Source organism: Tachyglossus aculeatus, chromosome 21, assembly GCF_015852505.1.
Source record: "Tachyglossus aculeatus isolate mTacAcu1 chromosome 21, mTacAcu1.pri, whole genome shotgun sequence".
Classification (NCBI taxonomy): Eukaryota; Metazoa; Chordata; class Mammalia; order Monotremata; family Tachyglossidae; genus Tachyglossus; species Tachyglossus aculeatus.
The window spans coordinates 54,205,047-54,222,490 of NC_052086.1; the positions used below are offsets into that span (position 1 = coordinate 54,205,047).

The window sequence follows — 17,444 nt, forward strand, 5'->3', positions numbered from 1 at the left end:
AAATAAATCAGATTTCACGGGCTACAGTCATCTCAACGTCGGTTTTAGTTTGCTCCATGTGAAGCTCAAACCAAATCATCATCATCATCATCAATAGTATTTATTGAGTGCTTACTGTGTGCAGAGCACTGTTCCATGCGCTTGGGAAGTACAAGTTGGCAACATCTAGAGACAGTCCCTACCCAACAGTGGGCTCACAGTCTAAAAGGGGGAGACAGAGAACAAAACCAAACATACTTACAAAATAAAATAAATAGAATAGATATGTACAAGTAAAATAAATAAATAAATAGAGTAACAAATATGTACAAACATATATACATATATACAGGTGCAGTGGGGAAGGGAAGGAGGTAAGAAATCCCCATGCTGATGAAAGAAGTTATTACTGCCTTGGTTAATTTACTAAGCAGCATGGCTCAATGGAAAGAGCACGGGCTTTGGAGTCAGAGGTCATGGGTTCAAATTCCGCCTCCACCAATTGTCAGCTGTGTGACTTTGGGCAAGTCACTTCACTTCTCTGGGCCTCAGTTCCCTCATCTGGAAAATGGGGATTAAGACTGTGAGCCCCCCACGAGACAACCTGATCACCTTGTAACCTCCCCAGGGCTTAGAACAGTGCTTTGCACATAGTAGGCGCTTAATAAATGCCATCATTATTATTCTCTGGGCCTCAGCTCCCTCATCTATAAAATGGGGATTAAGACTGTGAGCCCCCCATGAGACAACCTGATCACCTTGTAACCTCCCCAGGGCTTAGAACAGTGCTTTGCACATAGTAAGCGCTTAATCAATGATATCATTATTTACTCCCAAAATGGTGCTCAGTACAGTGCTCTGTACACTTTAAGCACTCCATAAATACACCGACTGATTGAAGTGTTTACTGCAATAGCTGGTTAAGAGGTACCTTATGGAGATCCAGCTCTGCTTGCTTCTTTTCCTCTTCCTCAAGTTTGCTCAGGTACTGAGCCTCGCTCTGCTTCAGTTCATCGATGGTGTATTGGTATTTTACTTCTCCAAGTTCCCTCTAGTAAAAAAAATAAATAAAATAAAAAAAGCCAAGAGCATCTATCATCATTTGGGTCCTGAAAACTGAATTTAGAAATGAAATGTCTTTGCCGCCCACCAGGGATTGCAGTCCACGCTGTCTTCAAAATGAATGTAGAAAGGAGGGTTAATTCTCCGGCATTCACTGGACGTTTCGGGTCAGAAATCAGTTGTCCACACTGGTAACGCCCAAGACGTTTGGTCAGCTTGATATAATGATGGTATTTATTACGCGCTCACTATGTGCCAGGCACTGTTCTAAGCGCTGGGGTAGATACAAGATAATCAGGTTGGACACAGTCCCTGTCCCACCGAGGGCTCACAGTCTTAATCCCCATTTTTACAGATGAGGGAATGGAGGCTCAGAGAAGCGAAGTGACTCTGCCTAAGGTCACACAGCAGACGAGTGGCAGAACGGGGATTAGAACCCAGATCCTTGCAACTCCCAGGCCCTTGCTCTTTTCACTAGACCACGCTGCTTCTCTGTCCATCAGTGGACTATTTATTAAGCTCCTGCTGTATGCCGAGTCTTGTACTAAACACTGAGGAGAGTTCATAGACGGTAACAGACACAAACCCCAAGCTCAAGGTGGTTATCCACTTAAATGGCTTACAGTTAGGAGGAGAAACAAATACTCTTTAAGTAATTATGGGAAGGGAACATGACTGCTAATTCTCTTGTACTGTACTCTCCCGAATGCTAAGTATAGTGCTCTGCACACAGTAAGTGCTCAATAAATAAATAAATCTTCTAGACTGTGAGCCCATTGTTGGGTAGGGACCGTCTCTATGTGTTGCCAACTTGTAGTTCCCAAGCGCTTAGTACAGTGCTCTGCACACAGTAAGCGCTCAATAAATACGATTGAATGAATGACTGAATGAAATACGACTGACCCTTGGTTTCGCGCATAGTGCTCGATAAATACCATGGATTGATTGACTGATAACGATATGGGACACACAGATAAGTGAACTAATGGGACAGTGGGTTAATCAAAATGTACCCAAGTGTTACGAGTGGAAAGGAAGAAGCTTTATGACTCCCCTTGTTGGCTTTTTGGATTATTTTGGAAAGATGCCAACACATTCATTCCCCTCCCCACACCACCTGTATATACGTATATGTGTTTGTACGTATTTATTACTCTATGTATTTATTTTATTTGTACATATTTATTCTATTTATTTTATTTTGTTAATATGTTTTGTTTTGCTGTCTATCTCCCCCTTCTAGACTGTGAGCCTGCTGTTGGGTAGGGACCGTCTCTAGATGTTGCCAATTTGGACTTCCCAAGCAATTAGTCCAGTGCTCTGCACACAGTAAGCGCTCAATAAATACGATTGAATGAATGAATGAATTTATTACTCTATTTATTTGTATATATTTACTCTATTTTATTTTGTTAATATGTTTTGTTTTGTTGTCTGTCCCCCTTCTAGACCGTGAGCCCGCTGTTTGGTAGGGACCGTCTCTATGTGTCGCCAACTTGGATTTCCCAAGTGCTTAGTACAGTGCTCTGCACACAGTAAGCGCCCAATAAATACGATTGAATGAATTCATTCTTAGAAGGCAGACCTTCCCCAGGGTAGCCCAAATCTCTGAGGTCAGAGGTACGCCAGTGCTGCTAGAAAAATTAATCTGCGAACCTTCATTAATTTCATTATGATGGTTATTTTCAAGTGATCATGGCACGTGGGTCCACAAAAAGGTAGCTTCCCAAATAAAATAAACACAGGGAATCAAAGTACCCCATTTTCCCAGGGAAGGAGTGAGTCCCATGAGGCATTTTAGAACCAAAACGCGGCTACCAAATTATAATCGGTTCTCCCTGGTATACCTGAGCGTGCTAATGATGCCATATTCCTATAGCCAAATATTTCACATTAAAGCATTTTCCAAAATGCTTTTTTCCAAAAAAGAAAAACAAATCATTCCTAACTAAACTGTTAAAGCAAAAACACCCAACAGTCAGGTTAAGCAAGCAGTGAATAGCATTTATCTAGCTCTACTGTACTAAGCATTAGGGAGAGTATCATAGAATTAGGACTGATCTCTGCCCTCGAGAAGCTTACGATCTAGCAGGGAAAGCAGATACAACATCATTTAACAGATGGAAAAGAATGTGCCTGAAAGTCAGAAGGACTTGGGTTCTAATTTCGACTCAGCCACTTGTCTGCCGTTTGATCTTGGACAAGTCAACTTAATTTCTCTGTGCTTTAGCTACCTCACCTGTAAAATGGGGATTACTACCGTAAGCCTTAAGTGGGACATGGACTATGTTGGAACTGATTAACTTGCATCTCTCCCAGTGCTTAGTTCAGTGCCCAACACATAGTAAGTTCTTAACAAATACTACTGAAAAATAAAATGGATATACAGCTAAGTGTGTGCTTAAAGAGGAGGGCAATGTAAGTCATTTTGTGCAGAAGTACTATGGGTGGGTGTGAGTGCAGAAACGCAAAATTGGCTTAAAAGTGTGGAGGTGGTAGTTGGAAGGAGATGAGCTGGGCAAATCCCAGATTAAGGAAGGCTTCCCTAAGGAGAGGTGACTTCATAAGTCTTCGTAAAGGCTTTGAAGATGGAGAAGAAAGTTGTCTGGTGGGTTCGAAGCAGGAGGGAGTTCCGGGAAGGGGGTGAGAGCAGGGGAAACGAGAACCAGGCAAAGTGAAGAAATTACCTCGACAGGAAAGAAGAGTGTAAGCTGGGGGGTAATGGGAGAGGAGAAGCAGTATGGCCTAGTGGATAGAGCCTGGGACTTTTCTCTGGATGCAGAGAAGAAACGGGTAACTAGGTTTCTGAGCTTAGAACAGTGCTCAGCACTTAGAACAGTGCTTTGCAATCAATCAATCATATTTATTGAGCGCTTACTGTGTGCAGAGCACTGTACTAAGCGCTTGGGAAGTACAAGTTGGCAACATATAGAGACAGTCCCTACCCAACAGTTGGCTCACAGTCTAAAAGGGGGAGACAGAGAACAAAACCAAACATACTAACAAAATAAAATAGAATAGATATGTACAAGTAAAATAAATAAATAGAGTAATAAACATGTACAGACATATATACATATATACAGGTGCTGTGGGGAAGGGAAGGAGAAGCACTTAATAAATGCCATCATTATTATTCTGAGGCTAATGTGCTGATTTGGATTTCAGAAAAATCATCTGGGAAGCAAAATATGGATTGGAAAGGGGAGAGTCTGGAGGCTACGAGGCCCTGCTTCCTTTTCATTCATTCGATCACATTTCATTCATTCATTCATTCATTCAATCGTATTTATTGAGCACTTACTGTGTGCAAAGCACTGTACTAAGTGCTTGGGAAGTACAAGTCGGCAACATATAGAGACGGTCCCTACCCAACAGCGGGCTCACAGTCTAGAAGGGGGAGACAGACAACAAAACAAAACATATTAACCAAATAAATAGAATAGTAAATTCATTCATTCATTCATTCATTCAATCGTATTTATTGAGCGCTTACTGTGTGCATAGCACTGTACTAAGCGCTTGGGAGAGTACAAATACAACAATAATCAGACACAATCCCTGCCCACAACGAGCTTATAATAATAATAATTATTCATTCATTCATTCATTCAATTCAATCAAATTTATTGAGTGCTTACTGTGTGCAGAGCACTATAATTATGGTTCTTGTTAAGTGCTTAATATCAATCAATCGTATTTATTGAGTGCTTACTGTGTGCACAGCACTGTACTAAGCACTTGGGAAGTATAAGTTGGCAACATATAGAGACAGTCCCTACCCAACAGTGGGCTCACAGTCTAGAATAACATGTGTCAAGCACTGTTCTAAGCACTGGGGTAGATGAAAGTTAATCAAGTTGGACCCAGTCCCTTTCCCACATGGGGCTCACAGTCTCAATCCCCTTTTTACAGATGAGGTAAATGAGGCCCAGGGAAGTGAAGTGACTGTCCCAAGGTCACCCAGCAGCCAAGTAACGGAGCCAGGATTAGAACCCATGACTTTCTGTCTCCGAGGCCCAGGCTCTAGACACTGTGCCATGCGGCTTCTTTGTAATTGTGTTTGTGTTTGCCTAGAGAAGCAGTGTAGTGGGATATAGCATATGCCTGGGAGGCAGAAGGACTGGGTTCTAATCCTGTCTCCACCACTTGTCTGCTGTGTGACCTTGGGCAAGTCAAGAATGTGGAACTCCTCACCCTGGGCTTCAAGGCTGTCCATCACCTCGCCCCCTCCTACCTCACCTTCCTTCTCTCCTTCTCCAGCCCAGCCCACACCCTCCGCTCCTCCGCCGCTAATCTCCTCACCGTGCCTCGTTCTCTCCTGTCCCGCCATCAACCCCCGGCCCACGTCCTCCCCCAGGCCTGGAATGCCCTCCTTCCCTCTGCCCATCCGCCAAACTAGCTCTCTTCTTCCCTTCAAAGCCCTGAGAGCTCACCTCCTCCAGGAGGCCTTCCCACACTGAGCCCCCTCCTTCCTCTCCCCAATCCCCCGCCCTACCTCCTTCCCCTCCCCACAGCACCTGTATATATGTTTGTACAGATTTATTACTCTATTTTACTTGTACATATTTACTATTCTATTTATTTCATTTTGTTAATATGTTTTGTTTTGTTGTCTGTCTCCCCCTTCTAGACTGTGAGCCCGCTGTTGGGTAGGGACCGTCTCTAGATGTTGCCAACAAGCGCTTAGTACAGTGCTCTGCACACAGTAAGTGCTCAATAAATACGACTGAATGAATGAATGAAATGACAGGGACTGTGTCCAACCCAATTTGCGTGTATCCACCCTGGTGCTTAGTACAGTGCCTGGCACATGGTAAGCACTTAACAAGTACCATAATAATAATAGTAATTATTATTATTATAAGCTCACTATAGGCAGGGAGTGTGTCCATTTATTGCTGTATTTGTACTCTCCCAAGCGCTTACTACAGTGCTCTGCACACAATAAATGCTCAATAAATGCAACTGAATGAATGAAAAGGAAGAAGGGTTCTAATCTCAGCTCCGCCACTTGTCAGCTGTGCAACTTTGGGCAAGTCACTTAACTTTTCTGTGCCACAAATATGATTGGTTGATTGACTGAGAAGCAGCGTGGCTTAGTGAAAAGGGACCGGGCTTGGCAGTCAGAGGTCATGGGTTCTAATCCCAGCTCTGTCACTTGTCAGCTGTGTGACTTTGGGCAAGTCACTTAACTTCTCTGGGCCTCAGTTACCTCATCTGTAAAGTGGTGATTAAGACTGTGAGCCCCACTTGGAACAACCTGATAACCTTGTATCTCCCCCAGCACTTAGGACAGTGCTTGGCACATAGTAAGTGCTTAACAAATAGCATTATTATTATTATTGATTGATCTTTATCATCTGCATCCAGAACAGAGAAGAAAATACTTACTGTGTGTTCGTCAATGAGCCTGAAATCCAGATACACTAGATCAGGAAGATAAGCTGCAATGAACATTTTATAATCTTCATTTTCACAGATGAAGTTCCCGGACAGGTTGAGTGAGCGTAAGCTTTTAAACCTCCTCAGGTAGGTCACCTGTGACAAAAGACATTTTTATCATTCTACAGAAACAAATGAAAAACCCGCAAAAAATCATAGTTTTAAACACATTTTCCTCCTCATATCTTTGAACCGGAGACCTTACAATCAGCCTGATCCTTGGACATGAAGCTATTTTACACTCATTTTTACAGTATTATTAAGACATGGTTTAATTTGTTCTCTTTTTTTTTGTGGCATTAAGCTCATACTAAGTCCTAGGCACTGTAGCGAGCGCTGGGGTAGACAGGAGTTAATCAGGTTGGACACAGTCCATGCCCCACATGGGGCTCACAGTCTTAATCCTCATTTTATAGATGAGGTAACTGAGGCCCAGAGATGTGAGGTGACTTGCCCAAGGTCACACAGCAGCCAAGTGGTGGGGTCAGGATTAGAACCCAGGTCAATCAATCAATCGTACTTATTGAGCGCTTACTGTGTGCAGAGCACTGTACTAAGCGCTTGGGAAGTACAAGTTGGCAGCATATAGAGACGGTCCCTACCCAACAGTGGGCTCACAGTCTAGAAGGGATACAAGGTGATCAGGTTGTTGGTATTATTATTAAATGGCGTGATTATCATCATTGCTATAATTGTTATTGGAGGGCAATGAGGTTGTCCCCCGCGGGTCTCCCCGTCTTCATGCCCATTTTACAGGTGAGGCCGCTGAGGCCCAGCGCAGTGACAGGTCCTTCTGACTCTCAAGCCCGTGCCCTTTCCACTAGGTCACGGTGCTTCTCCTCAGTATTCCTACAGACATAAATGGCATTCTATCCTTGCCCAGTCTTTAGGTCTGATCGGGAGGTGATTTGTCATTTTGCAGGCCGAAGGCACTAAAATGATTACCGCCCTTTAGCTTCTTCAGTGGTTTAAACTGCTTTCTGTGGTGTATACGGCCAAGTCTCTCCTGAGGTGAAATCACTTTTTTTTTTACAGCATTTATTAAGCGCTTACTATGTGCAAAGCACTATTCTAAGCGCTGGGGAGGTTACAAGGTGAACAGGTTGTCCCACGGGGGGCTCACAGTCTTAATCCCCATTTTACAGATGAGGGAACTGAGGCACAGAGAAGTTAAGTGACTTGCCCAAAGTCACACAGCTGACCAACTTCATCATCCCCCAAACCCTGCCGCGATGCTTACTGTGTTGCAGGATGGTGAGGTTTGGTACAAATGGACGAATAGGTTTAAGTTCCTTGCTTTGTTTATAAACAGCTTTGACCGAAGTTTTCCTTCTCCTGACAAATGGGGCCCCGGGGCCCTGAGTTGCCGGCTTTGTAATCCCAGCTGCTGAGGTCTGAGAGTGGTTTAATGGTTAGAGCCCGCGCCTGGGAGACAGAAGGACCCCCGCCGTACCTCCTTCCCCTCCCCACAGCACCTGTATATATGTATATATGTTTGTACGGATTTATTACTCTATTTTATTTGTACATATTTATTCTATTTATTTCATTTTGTTAATATGTTTTGTTGTCTGTCTCCCCCTTCTAGACTGTGAACCCGCTGTTGGGTAGGGACCGTCTCTATATGTTGCCAACTTGTAATAATAATAATAATGATGGCATTTATTAAGCGCTTACTATGTGCAAAGCACTGTTCTAAGCACTGGGGAGGTTACAAGGTGATCAGGTTGTCCCACGGGGGGCTCACAGTCTTCGTCCCCATTTTACAGCTGAGGTAACTGAGGCAGAGAGAAGTTAAGTGACTTGCCCAAAGTCACACAGCTGACAAGTGGCAGAGTCAGGATTTGAACCCATGACCTCTGACTCCAAAGCCCGGGCTCTTTCCACTGAGCCACGCTGCTTCAGGCTCATTGACGAACACACTTGTACTTCCCAAGCGCTTAGTACAGTGCTCTGCACACAGTAAGCGCTCAATAAATACGATTGAATGAATGAATGAAAGGACCTGGGTTCTAATCCTGGCTCTGACACTTGCCTGCTGTGTGACTTTGGGCACGGAATGGAGCACAAAGAGATCATGATTATGGTATTTGTTAAGCACTTACTATGTGTCATTCATTCAGTCGTATTTATTGAGCATTTACTGTGTGCACAGCACTGTACTAAGCACTTGGGAAGTACCAGTCAGTAACACATAGAAATGGTCCCTACCCAACAACGGGCTCACAGTGTCAGGCACTGTTCGAAGCACTGGGGTCGATGCAAGATAATTGTGCCTCAGTTAGTTCATCTGTAAAATGGGGATTAAGATTATGAGCCCCATGTAGGACATGGATGGACTGTGTCCAATCTGATTAGCTTGTACCTACCCCAGCGCTTAGTACAGTGCTTGGCACATAGTAAGCACTTAACAAATACCATAGGAAAAAAAAAGTATTTTCCCTTCTTTTACTCCCTAATTGGAAATAAAAAGCCTTCCTATAATTCCATCTTTCTATTCATCTAAATAGCTGGTATCCCCTGGCTCTCAGCAGGCTTATTAAAATCACCCAAAATACTGGTCTGGGAGAATGATTCTGCTTATGAAAAAAGGGTCAACACTGTTCCGAAACTGAGGATAAAACTTTTTTTTAAATTGTCATATGCAGGGTTTGATGGGGTCTGAATTCATTCCTGGCAAGGCCCAACACAGATGTTTAAAGAGGGATTAAGGTTGGCTTGTAAAACTGAATGTCTGTGAACCGACTACTAGTTCTGAGCCATCGATCAGTGGTATTTATTGAGCACTTACGCTGTTCAGAGCACTGTTTTCAGTGTTTGCGAGAAATCAACACAATCGAGTCTCAGTTTCAATCAATCAATCAGTCAATCATCTTTTTTGAGCGCTCACTGTGAGCAGAGCACCATACTAAGCATTTGGGAGAAGACAATACAATTAGAGTTGCAACTTCAATCAATCAGTCAATTAAATTTACTGAGCATTTACCGTGTACAGAGCACTGTACTAAGAGTTTGAGAGGAAACAATGCGGGAGAGTTGCAACTTCAATCAATCAATCAGTCAATCGTATATGTTGAGCACTTACTCTATTTATTTATTTTACTTGTACATATCTATTCTATTTATTTTATTTTGTTAGTATGTTTGGTTTTATTCTCTGTCTCCCCCTTTTAGACTGTGAGCCCACTGTTGGGTAGGGACTGTCTCAATATGTTGCCAACTTGTACTTCCCAAGCGCTTAGTCCAGTGCTCTGCACACAGTAAGTGCTCAATAAATACGACTGATTGATTGATTGATTACTGTGTACAGAGCACTGTACTAAGAGTTTAGGAGAGTACACTACAACACAGTTGCAATCTGCCTGCTTTTGTTCTCTGTCTCCCCCTTTTAGACTGTAAGCCCACTGTTGGGTAGGGACTGTCTCTATATGTTGCCAACTTGTACTTCCCAAGCGCTTAGTACAGTGCTCTGCACACAGTAAGCGCTCAATAAATACGATTGATTGATTGATTAAGCTGTGAGCAGGTACGGGAGCAACTCGGAGCCAGACAGGCCCTTGGGCATTCCGGAATGGACCAGGAGCAACAGGAAAAATGATCCTGGTGACAGGTTTCTCACAAAATGGATTATAATATTTTGGGGGGAAAAATTTGCCAATCTGGAGAGACCGGTACAGAATCCTGAGTCTCTAAAACAAAAAGACATTGTTTCCCTAAATTGCAAACTGGCAAAAATCAATCGATCTATCAGTGGTATTTATTGAACACTTCCTGTGTGCAGAGCACTGTACTAAGCACTTGAGGGAATATAATACAACAGAGTTGGTAGATACGTTCCCTGTCCACACTAAGTCTAGAGAGGGGGACAGATATTAATATAAATAGTGAATAGCGTACCGGTCTGGGAATCAGGAGACTGGGGTTCTAATCCCAGCCCTTCGACTTTCCCATCTTGTGACCTTGGGCTAGTCACTCCGGAAAAAAGTCGTCAAGTACTTACATTTTCCAAAGTTTTGATACTGTTGTTTCCTATGGAGAAGATCTGGAGGTTTACTAATGAGTCCATATTTTCGATCCTGGTGATTCTATTATTAAATAAGCTCAGATCTTCTAACTTGACTAAGGTTTGTAGCCCCTCTATGACTTCAATGTTATTGAAGGACAAATCTGGGGAAAAAAAAAAAAAATCAAGTAAGGAAAGTACCTGTCAATCACTTGAAAGAATTTTTGAGTGCCTGCATGGTGCACACAATCGATTCATGGTATTTATTGAGCAACTACTGTACATCACTGTATCAGGCGCTTTGGATAGTAAAATACAACAGAGTTCGTAGATTTGATTCCGGCCCACAAGGAACTGTAGACTGCAGTATAAAGCACTATACTAAACACATGGGAGATAAAATAGAATTAGAAAATGATAATTGTGGTATTTGTTAAGTGTTTACTATGTACCAGGCACTGTACTAAGCGCTGGGGTGGATACAAGCAAATTGGGTTGGACACAGTCCCTGTCCCACTTGGGGCTCACAGTCTCAATCCCCATTTTACAGAGGAGGCAACTGAGGCACAGAGAAGTGAAGGGACTTGCCCAAGGTCCTACAGCAGACAAGTGGCAGAGCCGGGATTAGAATTCCCACGCCCGAGCTCTATCCAGATGGGATCCCTGCCCTCCAAGAACTTACAGGAAATTCTTGAAGAAGTAATGGAGCACAAAGAGATAATGATTACGGTATCTGTTCAGCACTTACTATGTGTTAAGCACTGTCCGAAGCGCTGGGGTAGATGCAAGATAATCAGGTCAGGCACAATCTCTGTCATAGTCTAAGTAGGATGGAACAGGTACTGAAGTCCCATTTTACAGTAGAGGAAACTGAGGCCCAGAGAAGTGAAGTGACTTGCCCAAGTTTACTAGGAGGGAATGGTAAACGACTGCTGTATTTTGCCCAAGAAAACTGCTTGGATCCACTACCAGAACTATCGCAGATGGAGAGCGGGGCGTTCTGGGAGAGATGTGTCCGTGGCATCGCTATGGGTCAGAAACGACTCGACGGCACAAGACAAGTCAAAGATGACCCCCCTGAGGGCAATCATTCCTGCTGTAGGAGCAGAGGTAGCATAGCCTAGTGGATAGAGCACGGGGCTGGGAGTCAGGAGACCTGGTAATAATAATAATAATAATAATAATGGCATTTATTAAGCGCTTACTATGTGCAAAGCACTGTTCTAAGCGCTGGGGAGGTTACAAGGTGATCAGGTTGTCCCATGGGGGGCTCCCAGTCTTAATCCCCATTTTACAGATGAGGTCACTGAGGCCCAGAGAAGTGAAGTGCCTTGCCCGAAGTCACACAGCGGACAATTGACGGAGCCGGAATTTGAACCGGTGACCTCTGACTCCAAAGCCCGGGCTCTTTCCACTGAGCCACACTGCTGGTACTTTGCCATTTGCCTGCTGTTTCTTGGGCAAAATAGAGCAGTCGTTTACCATTCCCTCCTAGTAAACTTGAGTCTCCACCCTCGACTCTCTTCCAGGCCGCTGCTGCCCAACATGGGTGAGTTTTGACTTGTTGCGGGTTGCCTTTCATTCGCTAGCCACTGCCCAAGCTAGGAAGGAAATGGGTGGGCCGCTGCTTGACTCTCCCTCCCGTAGCCGCGACCGGTGGAGTGCTGGAAACTCCCCAGGAGCGACCCTGAGAGGGGCCGTCTTTGACTCGGAAGGCCAATCGATCAATCAATCGATCAATCGTATTTATTGAGCGCTTACTGTGTGCAGAGCACTGGACTAAGCGCTTGGGAAGTCCAAGTTGGCAACATACAGAGACAGTCCCTACCCAACAGTGGGCTCACAGTCTAAAAGGGGGAGACGGAGAACGAAACCAAACATACTAACAAAATAAAATAAATAGAATAGATATGTACAGGTAAAATAAATAAATAAATAGAGTAATAAATATGTACAAACATATATACATATGTTTATTTTATTTTGTTAGTATGGTTGGTTTTGTTCTCTGTCTCCCCCTTTTAGACTGTGGGCCCACTGTCAGGTAGGGACTGTCTCTATATGTTGCCAATTTGTACTTCCCAAGTGCTTAGTACAGTGCTCTGCACATAGTAAGCGCTCAATAAATGCGATTGATGATGATGATGATGATATACATATATACAGGTGCTGTGGCGAAGGGAAGGAGGTAAGATTTCAGTGAAACTTACCCAGCCAGATCAGGTGAGTCAGAGTTTCTAATCCTTCTATCTTCTCAATGATATTGTTATCTAGTTGCAGTTTAGTCAGAGTCTCAAACTGCCACAGGTTGTCGATTTTAAGGATGTCTGAAAACAGAGACGATATTGCAGTTCACTTCCACCACGTTTTTGTCGGCGAAGTAGCATGGCGGAGGTCAGTCGATAGCATTAGAAGCGATCAATAGAATCAATCAACCCATAGACGAATACAATCAACAGAAACAGCGTGGCCTAATGGAAAGGGCACGGGGTTGGAAATCAGAGGTCATGGATTCTTGTTCTTCCCAAGCGCTTAGTACAGTGCTCTGCACACAGTAAGCGCTCAATAAATACGATTGATGATGATGATGATTGATTCTAATCCTGGCTCTGCTGCTTGTCAGCTGTGTGACTTTGGGCAAGTCCCTTCACTTCTCTGGGCCTCATCTGTAAAATGGGGATTAAGACCGTGAGCCCCACGTGGGACAACCTGATCGCCTTGTATTTACCCTAGTGCTTAGAACAGTGCTTGGCACAGAGTAAGCACTTAACAAATGCCATTGTTATTATTATTATTATCATTATTATTATTAACTGAGCACTTACTACATGCAGACCCCACTGTGACATGCACTTGGAAAAGTACACAGAGTTGGTAGGCAGATCCTTGCCCTCAAGGAGCTTGCGATCTCGGGGAAAAGGCAACACTTAAATTACAGGTAGGAGGAAGCAAAGCGAATGATAGAAAGGTATAATAATAATAACGATGGCATTTATTGAGCGCTAACTATGTGCCGGGCACTGTGCTAAGCACTGGGGTAGATACAAGCTAGTCAGGTTGGACACAGTCATTATTCATTCAATCGTACTTACTGAGCGCTTACTGTGTGCGAAGCACTGTACTAAGCGCTTGGGAAGTACAGTCCGTACCAAACGTGGGGCTCACAGTCTCAATCCCCATTCTACAGAGGAGGGAACTGATGGGCAGAGAAGTGAAGTGACTTATCCAAGGTCACACAGCAGACAAGTGGCGGAGCCGGGATTAGTACCTAAGTGCATGATAGGGAGGATGCTGTGTGGACCCAAGTGTTTGGGTGGCACAGAAGGACTGAAGTAGCTTTTGCGGGGGGCGCAAGTTAGATATTATATTTAAAAGACCAACTGCAATTTTTTTAAATTGGCCTATTATGTGTGGGCACTGATGGGTAATATTAATAACAACAGTGGTATTTCTTAAGCACTTACCATGTGCCAGGCACTGTACTAAGCGTTGGGGTGGATACAAGTAAATCGGGTTGGACCCAGTCCCGGTCCCACAGGCACCAACTGCAATTTTTTTTTAATTGACCTGTTATTTATTCATTCAATTGTATTTATTGAGCGCTTACTGTGTGCAGAGCACTGTACTAAGTGCTTGGGAAGTACAAGTTGGCAACATCTAGAGACGGTCCCTACCCAACAGCGGGCTCACAGTCTAGAAGGGGGAGACAGACAACAAAACAAAACATACTAACAAAATAAAATAAATAGAATAGATATGTACAAGTAAAATAAATAAATGGAGTAATAAATACGTACAAACATATATACAATCAATCAATCAATAGTATTTATTGAGCGCTTACTGTGTGCAGAGCACTGGACTAAGCGCTTGGGAAGTACAAGTTGGCAACATATAGAGACGGTCCCTACCCAACAGTGGGCTCACAGTCTAAAAGGGGGAGACAGAGAACAAAACCAAACATACTAACAACATAAAATAAATAGAATAGATATGTACAAGTAAAATAAATAAATAAATAGAGTAATAAATATGTACAAACATACATACATATATCCAGGTGCTGTGGGGAAGGGAAGGAGGTAAGATGGGGGGGATGGAGAGGGGGACGAGGGGGAGAGGGAGGAAGGAAGGGGCTGAGTGTGGGAAGGCCTCCTGGAGGAGGTGAGCTCTCAGCAGGGCCTTGAAGGGAGGAAGAGAGCTAGCTTGGCGGATGGGCAGAGGGAGGGCATTCCGGGCCCGGGGGAGGACGTGGGCCGGGGGTCGATCAAGTTGTCCCACAGGGGGCTCACAGTCTTCATCCCCATTTTCCAGATGAGGTAACTGAGGCTCAGAGAAGTGAAGTGACTTGCCCCAAGTCACACAGCAGACAACTGGCGGAGCTGGGATTTGAACCCATGACCTCTGACTCCAAAGCCCGGGCTCTTGCCACTGAGCCACGCTGCTTCTCGGTAGCGGTGTTGCCTAGTGGAAAGAACACTGACGAGAGAGTCAGAAGACCTGGGTTCTAATCCCGGCATTGCCACTCGTCTGCTGAGTGAACCTGGGCAACATCTCTGGGCCTCAATTACCTCATCTATAAAATGGCGATTAAATCCTCTTCCCTCTGATTAAGACTGTGAGCCTTAAGCGGGACAGGGACTGTGCCCAACCTGATTATCTTGTTTCTAACCCAACAACTGGTATAGTGCCTGACACACAGTAAGTGCTTAATTTGTACTATTAAAAAAACAAACGCCCCCCCCAACCTCCCAATCATCATAGGTGTAAATACACATTTGATTTAAAATGATTCCAAACCTATGCTGTACGTAACGCCTTGTCTGGTGAAAAACATTTCCCTGGAACCTTATTCCTCCAGATTCCTCCCAAGCGCTTAGTCCAGTGCTCTGCACACAGTAAGCGCTCAATAAATACGATTGATTGATTTACATTCATTCTTTTGGGTAAATTTGATTCCTTTCACATTAGTTCACTGAGTCATATTCCTCTTGGATGTGACTGCAAATAGTCTGAATAGTTGTACTTGCTCAGTTTATGAAGAATTCACAATGTGATATCATAGAAATACACTCTGAGCTCTGCACTCGGCTTTCTTCCAATTTTATACTCTAACCGGTATTTTTGTTGGCACTCAAGCTAAAATCACTTTTGTTTTACATGAAATTGCCTTTCTGCACAATCTTGGCTTTTTAAAACTCTCTTTACCAGAATTTCTTTTAAGACTATAAGCTCACTGTGGGCAGGGAACGTGTCTACCAACTCTGTCATTCTGGCGACTCGACACCTGCCTACATGTTTTGTTTTGTTGTCCGTCTCCCCTTTCTAGACTGTGAGCCCGCTGTTGGGTAGGGACCGTCTCTAGATGCTGCCAACTTGGACTTCCCAAGCGCTTAGTACAGTGCTGTGCACACAGTAAGCGCTCAATAAATACGATTGAATGAATGAATGAATGAATGTTATATTGTACTCTCCCAAGCACTTAGTACAGTCCTCTAGACTGTAAACACGCTGAGGGGAGAGAATGTGTCAGTTACACCGTTGTACTGTCCCGAGCGCTTAGTATAGTGCCCTGCCCACCACGAGCTTACAGTCGGAGGGATGGGGGGGGGCAGTGGAGCCCCTGTGAGGTAATTGGCTCCTGCAGCTGGAAGATTCTCACTGTAGGCAGGGAATGCGTCTGTTTATTGTTGTATTGTAATAATAATACAATAATACAATCCTTCCCTTCCCCACAGCACCTGTATATATGTCTATATGTCTGTACATATTTATTACTCTATTTATTTATTTATTTTACTTGCACATATCTATTCTATTTATTTTATTTCGTTAGTATGTTTGGTTTTGTTCCCGGTCTCCCCCTTTTAGACTGTGAGCCCACTGTTGGGTAGGGACTGTCTCTATATGTTGCCAACTTGGACTTCCCAAGCGCTCAGTACAGTGCTCTGCACACAGTAAGCGCTCAATAAATACGACTGATTGATTGATTGCCGCAAGACATGCTCAATAAATACGATCGATCATCATCATCATCAATCGTATTTATTGAGCGCTTACTGTGTGCAGAGCACTGTACTAAGCGCTTGGGAAGTACAATCAATTGATCGAGTGAATGTCTGTGGGACCGGTTGGGTGTAAATTACTGACACACGTCTCCCCGTCCTTTAGAGAGAAAATTCGGTTTTCCATTCTATCCTACTTATTTTATTTTGTTGGTATGTTTGGTTCTGTTCTCTGTCTCCCCCTTTTAGACTGTGAGCCCACTGTTGGGTAGGGACTGTCTCTATGTGATGCCAATTTGTACTTCCCAAGCGCTTAGTACAGTGCTCTGCACATAGTAAGCGCTCAATAAATACGATTGATTGATTGATTGATTGATTCCTCCAATCGTATTTACTGAGCGCTTACTGGGTGCAGAGCACTGTACTGAGCGCTTGGGAGGGTACACCATAACAGCAAACGGATACATTCCTGCCCACCACGAGCTCCCTGTTGCTGACAATGCAGGGGCTGTCTCCTTAAAGAGCTTACTTTGAAAATCCAGTTGCAAGTGGGTCACGTCTTTGAAAGAGATGCCCTCCTGTTTGGCGAGCTGGCCCGCTTCCTCCTGTGGCCCTTGCTCCTCCACGGCCCGCCCAAGGATCTCCGCATCGATCACGTTTGGCTCTACGGAATCGTACGGCCGGCTCATTTTCCGACGATGGAAGAGTCGCCTTGAAAAGACAGAGTGGTCCTTTGAAATTTCACGGTGGGGGGACATCCATTTCCTCTTAATGGTACCTGCTATTCGCTCATTCCTTCATTCAATTCATTCGATTGCATTTATTGAGTGCTTACTGGGTGCAGAGCACTATACTAAGCGCTTTAGAGAGAACAGTAGGACAAGAAACGGACCCATTCCCTGCCCACAGTGAGCTTATAGTCTAGAGGGGTTGACAGACATGAATAGAAA

The 17,444-nt window shown here is 44.0% G+C and overlaps 1 protein-coding gene across 1 annotated transcript in view; it reads right to left on the minus strand.

Annotated features, from left to right (window-relative positions):
- The window catches only part of DRC3 (dynein regulatory complex subunit 3), a 59,607-nt gene that overhangs the window by 35,491 nt on the left and 6,672 nt on the right, over window positions 1-17,444 (minus strand). Inside the window, exons 2-6 of the mRNA XM_038762987.1 lie at window positions 17,024-17,205; window positions 12,700-12,816; window positions 10,487-10,653; window positions 6,436-6,582; window positions 911-1,030 (exon numbers count right to left, since the gene is read on the minus strand). Of these exons, the coding sequence (XP_038618915.1) occupies window positions 911-1,030; window positions 6,436-6,582; window positions 10,487-10,653; window positions 12,700-12,816; window positions 17,024-17,183 (711 nt within the window). The 5' untranslated portion in view covers window positions 17,184-17,205. The remainder of the gene's footprint in view (window positions 1-910; window positions 1,031-6,435; window positions 6,583-10,486; window positions 10,654-12,699; window positions 12,817-17,023; window positions 17,206-17,444) is intronic.